Raw genomic sequence first — 14,315 nt, 5'->3', positions numbered from 1 at the left:
AAGAGTGTCTGACATTCTCTAACAATTTCCGTCAGTTCAAAGAATCCATTCACGCCCGTACATCTTCTCTTTAGGATTCAGACTTTTTTCCTCTATAGTTCAAATACAACTCTGTGATTCACACTTCTAAATTTGAAAGTGAAAAAATCACCAGTTTATTGCAAATCTACTCTCAGTTCCTCAAAAACCACTTATGGAGGGGGTGGGAAGGCAGGGAGGGCAGGATGAGAAAAGAGAAGATGGGGCTTCTGGCTAGAGTCATTAGCACAGATGCTCGTTGGGGCTAAAGAGACAGCTCAGCATGCATGGCTCACAACTATTCCGTAGCTCTAGTTCCATGGGGGATTCAATGCCTCTGGCCTCAGTAGACACCTGGACTCACATGCCCAAACCCTTACACGGTCAAACACATATATACACGCAACTTAAAAATAATTTAAAATTTTTAAAGTAAATGTTCCTTCCAGTGGAGGACAGTTCTTAGTGGAAGGAGAAGGCATGCCTATGCTCTCCCGTTCGGTTCTTTTATTCAGCTAGCGTTCGATAAGCAACTAGTCACTACCAGAGAGCATGCTAGCTGTCAAGGACTCACAGATGAAGAGACCCCTGTCTGTGAGGTATCCCGAGACGAAACATGAACACAAGCATTAGAAACATCGTTGTGGTGCTGCACAGTTGTAGGGACTCACTGTCCAGAGTTAGGGGCCAACTACAGATAACCCACTCTCTAGTTTTCACTTTTCTCCCATCTGCACAGAGCATAATTTTAAAACCCTGAGCTGTCTACACCAAGATGCTTCCCGAATCTCTCAGATACGCCCATGATAGCATGCTGAGTCGATATGGGGACTCAGCTCACTTACTGCTTGCAAGGGCAAACTGCCTCCTTCAGCGTCATCCTTCGGATCCATCAAGTGAAAGTAATGGCTGCTCCCGGAGTTGCTCTGAGGCATCAGCAAAACAGCAATGGCTGCCCTTGTTTGCATGGCCCAGACAAAAGTGCTTTAGATCCTTTGTGAAAGCTTCGCCATAACCCTCGAAGGTTGGCCTCATTGCTGCAGCTATAGCTACAGGGGGACCACAGTTCATGTGTCAGGCCATGATACTTGAAATTGAATTGATAGGAAGTCTCCTCGTACAGAGGTATCAGACGTGGCATGTTCCAAGAGTTCAAAGGGCTTCGAAGTCATCTTAGGAAAAAGTGGACGCCTGAGATATCAGGTTCCCTCTCAGTCCCATTTTTAAAAAAAAATATCCAAATTATATAGGCAGTACTTTAACGCATCACTATTTCTGTAGTATCCGTGATTGAGGGGCTCAGAAGATGCCATCTTTTTTAGTTTAAACGTATACATTGAAAGAAGAGAATTCAAAGAGGCTTGGTCGCTGTGTCGTCGTCGTTGCTGTTACTGTTTTCAATGAAAACGAAGAAGAAATACGGAAACCAATCTGCTCGGGAAAGCATAAATCTACATGTTCAGCCTGGTGGTCATCTCTGGACAGAGACCCATTCATCCTTCAAAACAATGATTAATAATATTAATTTGAGGGGGCAAGGAAGATTACTACGTATGATCTATTATTGCAAAACACCCCTACAGTATTTGCAGTGAAGTATGCTGGGAGTAACTGAATTCTGCATATAGCGCCAAACAGACTGTATCTTTGGTGTTTTTACGCAGAAGCTACATGTTAGTTTTTAATCATCATTATTAGATTTTAGAACACTGGGGTATAAATTGAGTGTTTATAGATGGTGATTTCTTTGGGAAACTGGATATTCAGGTCACAAAGGAAAGAAAGTAAGCAAATCTCTAAGTTAATAAACATCCGGGAATAGTCATCAGATTCTCTACAAACGGGCAAAGATGTACTTGAAGACAGAATTATAAGGGGAAAACCAAACAGCTTGTGTCAGAGATGCGAGCTGTTTACTGCAGCTGTAATTGATACCCCCCTCCAGAATGCAGGCTGTTATTGCTATGGTGATTTCTGGCAGTGCCACAGTGGCCATTTCAATTCAAAATGATTATCTGGCAAGAGAATATATTTGCAACTAACATTTGCAAGTAGGAAGGGCTCTATATTTCAGCATCTGAATTTTCATTTCCCTCCATATTTATTGCAGGGTATTTTAGCTTTATTATTAGAATACCTTTCACACAACTATGAAATATTTCAAAATGATCTCTGGTTATATAACATTGGCAGCCACCATAACTTTATATTACCCATTGTATATTTTTAGTATGTCCCAACCAATCTGATTTTTAAAAATAAAATCCATCAAATTCGGCATCAAGTCCTGCTCTTTCAAACAGTCTGTATCCATAAACCTTCCAATCAGTTAATGTATTGAGTTTCCCAAGGACTCATTTGACGTAGGCTTTGCTTTTCAAACATTCTTTATATAACAAAGGTATTTGATCGAAAGAATCATGACAAAACTTTGAATGAAACCCAAACAGACACACACACACACACACACACACACACACACACACACACTGAGAGAGAGAGAGAGAGAGAGAGAGAGAGAGAGAGAGAGAGAGAGAGAGAGAGATTTCTGTTGGAAAGACGTGAACTAATTTAGCTCTTGGCCAGGGGACAGTAACAAATTTGATTGACACTCCAAAGCAATGGGGACAAGAGGGCTCACTCAAAGCACAGTCAAAGGATAAATGAAGCAGCCTGAGAACCGTAATCACCAAATGCCTGCAGCAAAACAGAGGTGTTTGTTAAGCCTTTGGTATCAGGAAGCTTCGAGAGAATTCATTTCTTGTCTTTGAAGAGGGGTGGTTTCATTACAAAGAGATGGAAAGGCATGGTTGAAAATTGAGCTAAAAATTAGAATTGAGAGAGAGAGAGAGAGAGAATAGATGATTAGAACAATAATTCATAATTTTTGATCTAAACATTTGGAGGTTGTCTTATTTGCATTTCTCTTAGCTTCCCCTCTTAGCATCCTCATGGTTTTAAGCACAGCTATAAATTTCCATTTATTCAAATCACAATGCAATTGATTCTTGTGTTCTCCATTAGACCTTGAATGACTCAGAGGCAATTCAGCCATGTTTTTTCTTCGTTGTTACTCTATCGTGTAGCACTGTGTGTGGTGTCCATGTGTGTGCACTGAATAATGCAATGAAAGGCGCATAGTGAGATGATGCTGGTTTGACATTACTCCGACAAAAAAGAAAATGTCTGTGTAGCAATGGTCATTACTATGAAAATGTGGTTGTTTTTTAAGCATTCCGTGTGTCACAGGAACGGGATTTAATGAGTGTCCTAGGACCTGGTACCGCATAGAACTACGTGTCTCAGAAGCACAGGATGTACTGAATTACTTTGCCAGTTACCTGGTCCTCAAAATCCCTCCACCGAGTTGCTTATTCAAATCCTCACGCTCATAAATCTCCATCAGCCATCACTAGTTGAATTACGTTTGCCTAGTGTTTCTCTCTAACTCCCGCAAACCTGCTTCATGTACTCTCTTCAAGACTGATGGGAAGCTAATTGCTTGCTACGTTTCATGTCCTACCATGAGTCATGCTGTCCCAATCTCATCCTCAACCACCCGACTCTCCAACAGCCAAGTCCTAGAGCTCCAACAGGGAGATGGAAATTGGTTACTGATCGACTTAAAATGGCAGGATTCTCTCACAGGGATGTAGGCTGTGAAAAAAACAGAAGACAGTGTTAACAGTGAATTGCCTAGATCCTATTCATTAGGTTCTATTCATTAGGTCTGCAGAGAAAAAGACAGGCTTTTGTAATATGTTATAAGATTCAGTTTAACTTTCCATTTGTCCTCCCCTCTTCTTGGTCCCCCCTGTAAGGCTTTAGGAAAAAACTACCTACATATTGCCAATCTTTCCCCAAAGACATCTGTTTTTCTCCACAAATCCTTACCTCCGAAAATATATGCTAATGAAGACAGTGATTGTTTAATGAAAACTTCAAATCAGAGCCCAGACCTAGATCTAACAGCCTCAGGCAAATCACAAGAGCAAATGCTGTTCAGATGTGTAGGCTCCAAATACTGTGAATTCTTAGGCGGCATCCTGGAGAATCACCAAAAATGTTGATTCCTAACTTGAAAGTCAACATTCCAGAATAGCACTTGCAGATACATACGGAGAGTCTGTTCTCTGGCTCTTTTCCTATGAAGGTCCTTTAACTGCTTCGTAATAGGAAAACATTCAGTCCCCAATGCCCAAGATCATTTTTTCTTACAAGCCCGTTTGTTGGGGTATAATGCAGTTGATAGGTAGTGATGCAGTAGGGAAGAAGGGAATTAATAGACCTGTACCTGTGGTTTTAATAGTTCATCAGCCACACAATGCACACTCCAAACCGTGCCCGCTAACGTTTTGCATCAGCCAGTAAACAAGTATATGAAACCTATGGGCCAGATTTCCCTTCTGCAGAACTCAGCCTTTATTCTTGGGGAGAGAGCCGGGTTTTAGATCCCACACATCTTTCAGGCACTTTAGAGCTCTGAATCAGCATTAAAGGCAAGGTCTGGGATTCTGCTCCCCCTTTAGTACAGTGAGTTACACTGTACTGTTTATAGAAGTGAGATATAAAGAAACAATGTTTCCCATGGCAAACATCAAGGACCCAGGTGCTTTACAAAGTCCAAGTTTTTAACATTTTTAAATGACTGTAACAATTTTTTGCAGACCCAAACTCAACTTCTAAGGGCTGAAAAATTCTTACATAAGAACAGTGGCTATGTTTTTAGTGTGCCCACAAGAAGAAAAAGAAGGAAAAAAAAAACCTTACTTTTTTTTTGTAATCTCATGAGTGGAAAGAAAGAGCCCATTCTTTTTCAGAAAAAAAAACCTAAAAATAAAAAAATAAAAAAATAAAAAGACTGGGGACATGTCATTTGCATATGTGATGTCTTTGGGGACTACAGGCTCCTTCCAGGCTTAGCTTCCCTCAGTGTTAAGCAGTTATTAAGAAGATGTGAGTCAAATTAGGAATGAGAGCCGCCCTGTTCTCTCTTGCAGAAGGTCATGCACACAAGGAAGAGGCACATGGAATTGTTTCAGGAACTAAATCAGAAGTTTCAAACTTTGGACAGATTTCGGGACATACCAAACACAAGCAGTATGGTGAGTATCTTCCGCATACATGATTCCCCACGCCAAGCTGGACCACAGCTCAGGCCAGCTCTGCCCCTCGCCCTCCAAGACACCCGTAGAACAACGACAAAAGCTAGTGCACACAGGAACATTAACAAGCCTGAAGATGAGCTCGGGAAAGGTGACCAGGGGACTTCTTAGGAATGACAGAACCTTGAAGTGTCTCATTCTAATTTCAGATGCCCTCCCTGATAAGCTTTAAGTAGGATTAGTTATGTGTCAAAAGCAGGTTGGCTTCATACGGCTATTGTCCCTCCCACAGGTAAAATTTAGCTAATACAGAACTCTGAACAGTGTGCTAAATTTTCCCATTGTTATCTTAATACCTGCCATTTTAAGGCCACCAAATATAATGCTGGTATCAATATGACACTTAGCTCAAATCCGGATGACCTAATTTTATCTCCAGAAGATTCGTTTGTTTAGCGATGAGGATTTTGGATGTATGCTAATATCAGGAACTTGGGTTCTTGGTTGTGAACCATTTCCTTTTCATTCATTCATACCACCGCCATCTTAGCATAGGACTCCATGAACTTCACTCAGTGCACGGCACAATCACAGCTCCAGAGAAGGCCTCACAATGACCGGTAAGTGGACTGTGCTAGGACTCTAGGAGTTTGAACTACGAACTTCCTGAGCCTGAGGGAGTCTTGAAGTTCTTTGCTGCTAAAGCTCACCTTTCTCTTCTTACGTGGAGCACAGAGAGCAGCAATGGATGGTGCGTGTGCTCCTTTCAGTCCTGGTAACATGGCAAAAGCAAAGGTGAGGACACTGAGGTAGGCTGGGCCTGCTGCCTCCCACCAGCTCTTCAACTCCCACGTGCTGTTTCTTGCCCAGGCAATGTAGCCTGGGGGTGGTTTTCCTTTACCAGACTGTAATAGATGAATGATCAATGTATAAATGGATGTAAGTAGATGATACATAGATAGATATAGTAGAAACATAGATAGATGATAGATGAATAAACAGATGAATATATGACAGGTGATAGATACATAGATAAGAAGATACATACATACATACATACATACATACATACATAGATGGATATGTAGATAGATAGATACATACATATGTACATAAATAGATACATACATACATATATAGATACATGGATAGATGATAGATGGATAAACAGATTATAGGTAAAATAGATGATAGATACATACATACATACATACATATATAGATAAATACATAGATACATACATAGAGATACATAGATAGATACATGGATACATAGATACGTAGATAGATATGTATATAGATATGTAGATAGATAGATAGATACATACATACATACATACATACATACATAAATACGTAGATAGATATGTATATAGATATGTAGATAGATAGATACATACATACATAAATACATACGTAGATAGATATGTATATAGATATGTAGATAGATACATACATACATAAATACATATGTAGATAGATATGTATATAGATATGTAGATAGATACACACATACATACATACATAGATACATAGATAGATATGTATATAGATATGTAGATAGAAAGATAGATAGATAGATAGATAGATAGATAGATAGATAGATACATACATACATACATACATACATACATAGATATGTAGATAAATATATACATACATATAGGTACATGGATAGATGATGGATGGATAAACAGATTATAGGTAAGATAGATGATAGATAGATAGATAGATAGATAGATAGATAGATAGATACATAGATACATAGATACATAGATACATAGATAGATACATAGATAGATACATAGATAGATACATACATACATACATACATACATACATACATACGATGGACTAGATTGATGATACACAGATAGACTAATTAGAAGATAGATCAACAAATAGATCGATGATAGAGACAGATAGATAAATATAGATAGGTAAAGTGAAAATGGTGTATAGATAGACAAAAGATATAACATATTGCTTATACCTATAATGTTTTTTATCTCCATATACATGGGTAATATGGTACTTGATCATCTTCTTGTGATCCTTCCATATGTATCTTATGAGTCTTCATCCTAGCCAACTAACCGATTAATGAAAAGCTAAAGAATGCTATCTACATATGTCCTTGTATTTTTCCTTCATCCCTCCCAGTACTTAGACACGGCTGGACACGGTAAGCTACTGGTAAATGGTAACTATGGGTTTATTTCACAGCAATAATAGCTCAGTCCATTTTTTTAAATGAAGACTTTTCAAACGGTATACAGTTTAGCTCTTAATTGGAATCTAAATAATATATATACATATACATATATACACATATATATACATATATACACATATATATACATATATACACATATATATATATATATATACATATATATATAACTAGTTTCCCCAGCAAAGCAAAACAAAGCGTAAAGAGAATGCTTTTTTAAAAACCTCTAATATGAGCCTAGCTGTATAGAAGAGCCTGATACTTCATGGGTTGTGAGTGATCCTTTCTCATCTACTCCTCCAAATATTAAATCAGCAATTTTCAGCTACCAGCAAATGGGAATGACACTGCTGAGATTTGACCTAAACACATTAGCTTCTCATTTCAGAATGTTGAAAGGTAACATGACGATGAATTGAAGGAACATTGAAACCTCATTTTTGTGTGTGAGCGCGTTTTTCTTTTTAAATAGATGTTGTGTTTACAAATCTGATCGGCTTATACAACATTACAGCTGAGTGACTGCTATAATATGATCACCATTTCCCCTTGTGTGAATTACAACTGGTCTGGGTATTGAATCATTAATGGCACAAATGCCTGTATCTCAGCTTCCTAACAACCAAAAGAGTCTACTAATTATCCCACATTTTTGCAGCACTATACCTTTCCTAGAAGAGATTTGTAAATATTTATCATTTGGGAGCTTGGGAGTGGAGAAGATGCAGTCATTATTGCTGCCTGTCTATTGTCCTACACATTGAAGAAGAGAAAAAAGCGTCCCATTATCCAGCCCTGATTAATAACAAACATGCAAATGAATTCATTATCCTTAATTCAGTCACATCATTTGTAGGGATACATTGCTAATGAAAAATTGCATCATTGGGAAGAGACAGATATTTTCTCAGGAAATCGATTTTTTTGTTGTCAGTTGTTTGTTTTGAGGGAGGGCTGCCACTCTACAACACCTGCCCAACATGGCTAAAGATGCTCATTATACAGAACAAGACAACCCTGGGACTCAAAAGGAAACTGAAATACCACCTGGTCCATTCACACTTAATTCTAGGCAGGAAGTTATATACAACACCCAGTAAAGCAATGGATGCTTTTTAGATGACCCTGAGAGATGAAATCTTTGACCCTGAGTGGTTTCATGGTTTACTCAAGATCTCTTACCTCCAAAGAGCTTCCAGGAATTCCAGTTAGGAGAATGAAGGAAACAAAGAGAGGACGACGATGATGATGACAGAACAAAATAGAAAAAAAAGGATGAGGGGCTGGGGATTTAGCACAGTGGTAGAGCGCTTACCTAGGAAGCGCAAGGCCCTGGGTTCGGTCCCCAGCTCCGAAAAAAAGAACCAAAAAAAAAAAAAAAAGATGAGATAGAGGGATTTACTCCTACTGGACCTTAGGCCATTCCTGGCTACATCAGCTATTGGAAATGTTCAAGCAGACCACCATGCTTTGGATGGATCTAAATTCTCATACTCGCCAAATATGGTTACCATGGGCATGTCCTGAAATTATGTTCACAAGCTCCATGTACATTGGGTTACAGTGGCTCTGTAATTGCTAGGCTTTTTCACACTTCAATTCAATGGTCTCTTCCTCCTATACTTGAACTCAAAAGACAATGGCAACAGCAGAAACTCGGGAACTTATACAAGTCACATCATTTTATATCATTTTATTCAGGCCTCCATTGGCGCCTTTCTAGCTCTCTCTGCAGAACTCAATGGTCCCTTTCAGTTGTTTACATTCACTTGAGCCAGGGAGTATATGAGGCTCTATATGACTCTCTTATGAGAGTCTGTACACTATCCTCATGCTAGACCCAACCCACAGGAAGATGAGAATTTTCTCACTGCCTGCTTGTACCTGTTGTAGTAAATATTTTAAAAAGTCATGAGACACCAAACACCATGCCACACTACCTCCTGCTCCTCCCTGGGCCCTGCAGTGATCTTGCCGCCATGACTAATCCCATCAGCAGCCATCCATCTAGTTCCCATGGCGGGTCACTACCACACCAGTCCCTGACAGAGACCGCCTATCTCGTGGCTCTCTGGCTGCGGACTCTGCTCATGTTCCCAGCATCCGTCCCCTGTGGTTATAGTCACAACTCCCAGTAACCCATTAAAATCTAAACTCTAGATGCTTGTAATCTATCGATTAGATTTATATCAGTAAATTCTCACTCCACAAAACGTCCACACCATAAACTCAGAACCAATAGATATTGATATAAACTGCCCACCTAGATGAGACAAATTGTCCTATTAAAAAATCCACCCTTTATGAAATATTCATAACTACCTGTGGCCCTTTAAGGCCACACAGATCTGGGTTGTCCTCCTCTACCTCCATCTTGCTTCTTCTCCTCTTTGTCTTCTCTCCCCTGCCTTTCCAAAACTCTGTGCCCACCTTACTTTTTCACTGCCCAATCACAGGCCTCACCTTCTCTTGTGCCTGCCCTCACCTGCATATAGACATCAATCCACATATAGCTAGTCTGTTTCCCTTACAACTCTTCCACAAGGAAGGACAGGTGACTTCTGGTCAAAGGGATTATCACTTGTTTGTGAGTGGAGATGAAAACAGAGTCAAGCTGGGAATGCCTTAGGATATTAATAGAAATGGTTAAGAAAGCCAATTTATAATTTAATACTGAGCTTTACAGATATTCAGTTGATCTTATGCTGAAAAATAACATTATGCAATTAGTACTCAGATATTGTGCCAAGGCTTAAACTTGGTGACTTGACTTTGATCATTAACATATTTTTAAAGAGGAAAGGGAATCCCACTTTTCCAAACATAAGAGCAAATGAAAGAGCATTTTGAACATCAATAATCCTGTCAGAGTTGGACTAAGCAGATTTTCTGTCACACTAAAAGAGTCTCCAAAACTTCCTTTAAGCACTGCTCTTGTCTAAAGTAGCTAGGTTAAGTCTGGACTTGCTGCAGCTTGATCCATAGCAGTGAACCTTTCCATTGATGGTAGGCAGTTCAAATGATCCACAGGACCTCCAGACGCTCAAATGCTTGCTTTGCACACAAAGTATATTCCAAACTGAGGCGCTCCAAGACCCTCATACTATGGCTTCTGTTCATCATCTGCCTGGTTTTGTGTCTATTTCTTTCATGCCAACTAGAATAAATGAATGACTGTTGCCGTTGTTAGATTTTTATGTGGTAGCATATGTTACATATGGTTGTATAGCCACCTATCATCAAGCACACATGTGTTTGTAGCCAACACCACCTCTTCATGGCATCCTGAATGCCACTTTTCTAAGAAAAGACCATGGGCTTCCCACATACAGAAGCCATCCCCATACTACTATATTACTTTTTGTCTGGAACACAGATCTGAAATAGACAACGAAGAAGGGGAAAACAAGAAGATAATAGAATGAATAATTACAATCAACATACATTACTCGCTTAATAGAGCCATTCCTTTCTCCAATTAATATACATAAATGCAGAAAACCTTTATGGTTTCATTTGATTATACACACTTTCCATAATAAACATACTTACAAAATAACAAACGTGTTCAATTCCTCATTGACACTGAAAAACTCTTCAAGTACACAGAGAAGGCATTGACTGACAGATGGCATCAACTTCTTTGTCACAGAAGTCAAAGCTTATCTCTGTTAGGCAAGTATTCAAATTGAGGGTTTGCAGAGAATGCATACATTGTTCAAGGCCACATTCAAATTGCACGAAGGAGCTGGAATGTGGACCTATGTGTATCAGACTTTTAATCTTGGGTTCCCCAATGGAGAATTCTGCTTTTCCAAATGGGATTTATTATCTCCTCCCCTGAACCTAACATAATAGCCAGTGAAAGGCAGCTGCTGAAGAGTATCCATTGAGGGAAAGCAGGGTGAGAAGAAAGCAGGAAGGAGGCATGGATTTTTCAGCATATATGTAGCTAGGTAAAGTCCCTTCCCTGTCCTAAAAGTTTACTTGTGGTTGGATCCTATCATTAGCTACTTTGATTTCTTCACAGTAAGACTAATTCCTGAAAAGATCTCATGCATTCAGGATTTTAGGGTTTATTTTGTAGATACAAGTATTTCTGGAGACCAATCCCTTTTGTATATGGCTTGAGATAAGGTTTGAAGTACTCAGTGAAATAGGTATAAAAACCAAGTAACGGTCTTGTGTTTCACTTAGAAATTGGTTATAATGAATTGAAGACCAGATTTGGAGAGGAGGATGAGGCATTTATAACAGCTAAAGTATTTTTATTAATCAGAGTCTCCTTTCAACAAAGAGTGAGAACAAACTTTCAAGCAATCTTAGCAATCTTGGAGAATGAATTCAAGAGCTAATCGGAATTTAAAACAGTGAGGAAAAGGAACTAAGAGTATGGAAATTATTTCGTTGAAACTGCATTCAACTGTCTCTCATGAATAATGATGCATTTTCATGAGGTTCTATATCAAATTAAAACATGGACTAGTGTAAACGTGACAACCCTCCCTTGACATTTCCTCTTGTGGCAATAAATAAATTCAGCTTTAATCAATACTCCACTTAATTTGGCCTCCATCATACTAACCACTGTGTGTTTCAGCGCTCCGGTTTCATTGCTTAAGGGGTTTTTCAGTCAGGATTCCCATGTTGTTCTTTGCTGAGGCTCAAGTTATCCTGTGCCATTCAACTCCCCTCCACTTAAGGAGATCTTTGCAAATGACATTGATTTTAAATCAATCAAATTCTCTAGTAAGTCGTAGCAGATTACCAGATGAAAACACTGCTGCTGGAATCTGTGTACTTCCTGAGCTTTACCAGATGGCAGCTGTGATGACAGACATCACTAGGAGAGCTCGAAACCTTAAATGGTAGGAGGCGTGCACACTAACGCTTGTGAGGAACAGCGGGTATACACATTAAAAATGTCCCCCTGTGTTGTTGGATACCTTTTCTATACAAGTGTGATTTTTTAAGAGGAAGGATGATGGATCTGCCACCCAACCACATGGAAAGAAATCATCCAAAAATACAAAGCAAGAAAATGTACAAACATAAGAATATTCAGATATGCTAATTTGTTGAAGGGAAAAATAATTTAGGTTTTTTTTTTCAGTGAAATGCTACTAGGTTACTAGGTTGAGTGACTATTTAGCATGTCCTGAGATTGGTTTTCAGATTTGTTTACTTCATAACATTTCTGCTATAATCTTTAGATTTTCCACATTTAATCTTATCAGTGATTTGAATCTCCATCTTTGTTGGGACAAACAGCCATAGTGACATCTGGATATATCGTCTGCTTGACCTCCACAAGACTGTTCGCACCTTTCAATTCCTGAAATCTATACGATAACTTAGAGACTATATGCTTCACTTTGTCCCGTGAAAGGAAAGTTAAACTGAAATTACCCTTTGCAATTACCCTTACTTTTGAGTCATCTCTGATTCCTATGAACTGCAGACTCCCTTTCTGGGAATACCAGGAAGGGGTAATAGTCATCAAAAGAAAGAAACAATTCTGTTTTTTTTTCCTCCTCAACAGGAAAACCCAGCACCAAACAAGAATCCATGGGACACTTTCAAAACCCCCAGTGAATACCCACATTATACCACAATCAACGTCTTAGACACGGAGGCAAAGGACGCTCTGGAGCTGAGGCCGGCGGAGTGGGAGAAGTGTCTGAATTTGCCGCTGGATGTGCAAGAGGGCGACTTTCAAACCGAAGTGTAACGCAATCAAAGAGAACTAAGGTGGAGACACAGTCGAATACACTGACACTGAGACTTGGGAAACCTGACATTTCCACCCGGACAGTGTGACTCTCCCCTGTCGGGACCCTTCCTGTGCCAACATCAGTGTTTTCTTATGGTAATTTCTCACTGGTCAGGCTAGTGGAGAGACGGCCAAGTGTACAGTTCTCACCACCCCGTGTTGTAAGTACCCGTGGAATGGATTCGTAAGGTAATCTTTCTAGATAAACCTCAAGCAACGATTCATGTTGTAACAGCTTCATGTGGTTTAGTTTTAAGAAAACTTCACCATGAAGCACAATGTATATATTTATGCAGTTTTTAAAGTTTATAACAGTCTGTTTGGCCATTACTACACTTTTTACTTTATAATATAAAAGCAAAGTTTTTGTCATTAAATGAATGTTTGTTGAGCTACATTCTTCATTGCTTTAAACGCAATAAAGTAATAATCTCACTTTTATATGAATAATATATTTCACATCTTTATTATTGCAGTTTTCTCTAGAAGGCTCTGAGTAGCTTTCTCTGCTGCAGCTGTGTATAAAATATTTAAAATGTTGTATGGTGTAAATAAACTTTTGTCTACATATCAGGGGTTTTTTTAGTGCATTTTATTTTGGATTTGTCGAACAGAAATTTACATATTTATAAAGTTTTCATTTGCAATGCCGACACTGAAAATGTATTGAGTTTTAACAGCACACCATTATTACTGGTTTGAACCTAATGATTTCTCAGTGTAATAATAGGTTTGTATAGTGCTTCCATATTTCCCACTTAAACGCCCTTCAAAACAGGGCTTGTCAGATATCTGCAACCATCATCCCTTTCACATTGTCATCTTCCTTTCTGTCTTGAGTCAAAATGACAAGTGGCAGGAAACCCTAGGCTACTCAACAGAAGGTGATTCGGGGGAATGGTTTAGGTGATTCAGTTTGCTGCGTGTTTCACACGAAACGATTTCTACTGGAGTTCTTCATGACATTAGCATCAACGAACTTATCTGGGACCTTAAATATCTGCTGTGCGTACACCTCCCGAGCAGAAGGAAAGGGATAATGGATGTGGTTGCCTCTGGTTTGGAAGTGAGGGGCCTAAGAAGAGCCAACAGCCCAAGCAGTTCCCAGTGCCCTCCCTCATAGCGATGTCCCTGGCCTGCTCAGATACACTTTCAACGAGGGCCAAGAAGGAAGTCAGCAACTGCC

At 39.3% G+C, this 14,315-nt stretch overlaps 1 protein-coding gene across 10 annotated transcripts in view; it reads left to right on the top strand.

Moving 5' to 3' along the window:
- Adgrb3 (adhesion G protein-coupled receptor B3) overlaps window positions 1–13,780 on the top strand; it is a 727,877-nt gene extending 714,097 nt beyond the window's left edge. For 8 of the 10 annotated variants that reach the window (XM_063266875.1, XM_063266874.1, XM_039083196.2 and 5 more), the window contains 2 exons: window positions 5,019–5,123; window positions 12,899–13,699. In XM_063266875.1, coding sequence (XP_063122945.1) covers window positions 5,019–5,123; window positions 12,899–13,087 — 294 coding nt within the window. In that variant the 3' untranslated portion in view covers window positions 13,088–13,699. 10 annotated transcript variants of the gene reach the window in all.
- Window positions 13,781–14,315: the final 535 nt, after the last annotated feature.

This window comes from Rattus norvegicus, chromosome 9, assembly GCF_036323735.1.
Source record: "Rattus norvegicus strain BN/NHsdMcwi chromosome 9, GRCr8, whole genome shotgun sequence".
Classification (NCBI taxonomy): domain Eukaryota; kingdom Metazoa; phylum Chordata; class Mammalia; order Rodentia; family Muridae; genus Rattus; species Rattus norvegicus.
This window is presented reverse-complemented; position numbering and strand designations above follow the sequence as displayed.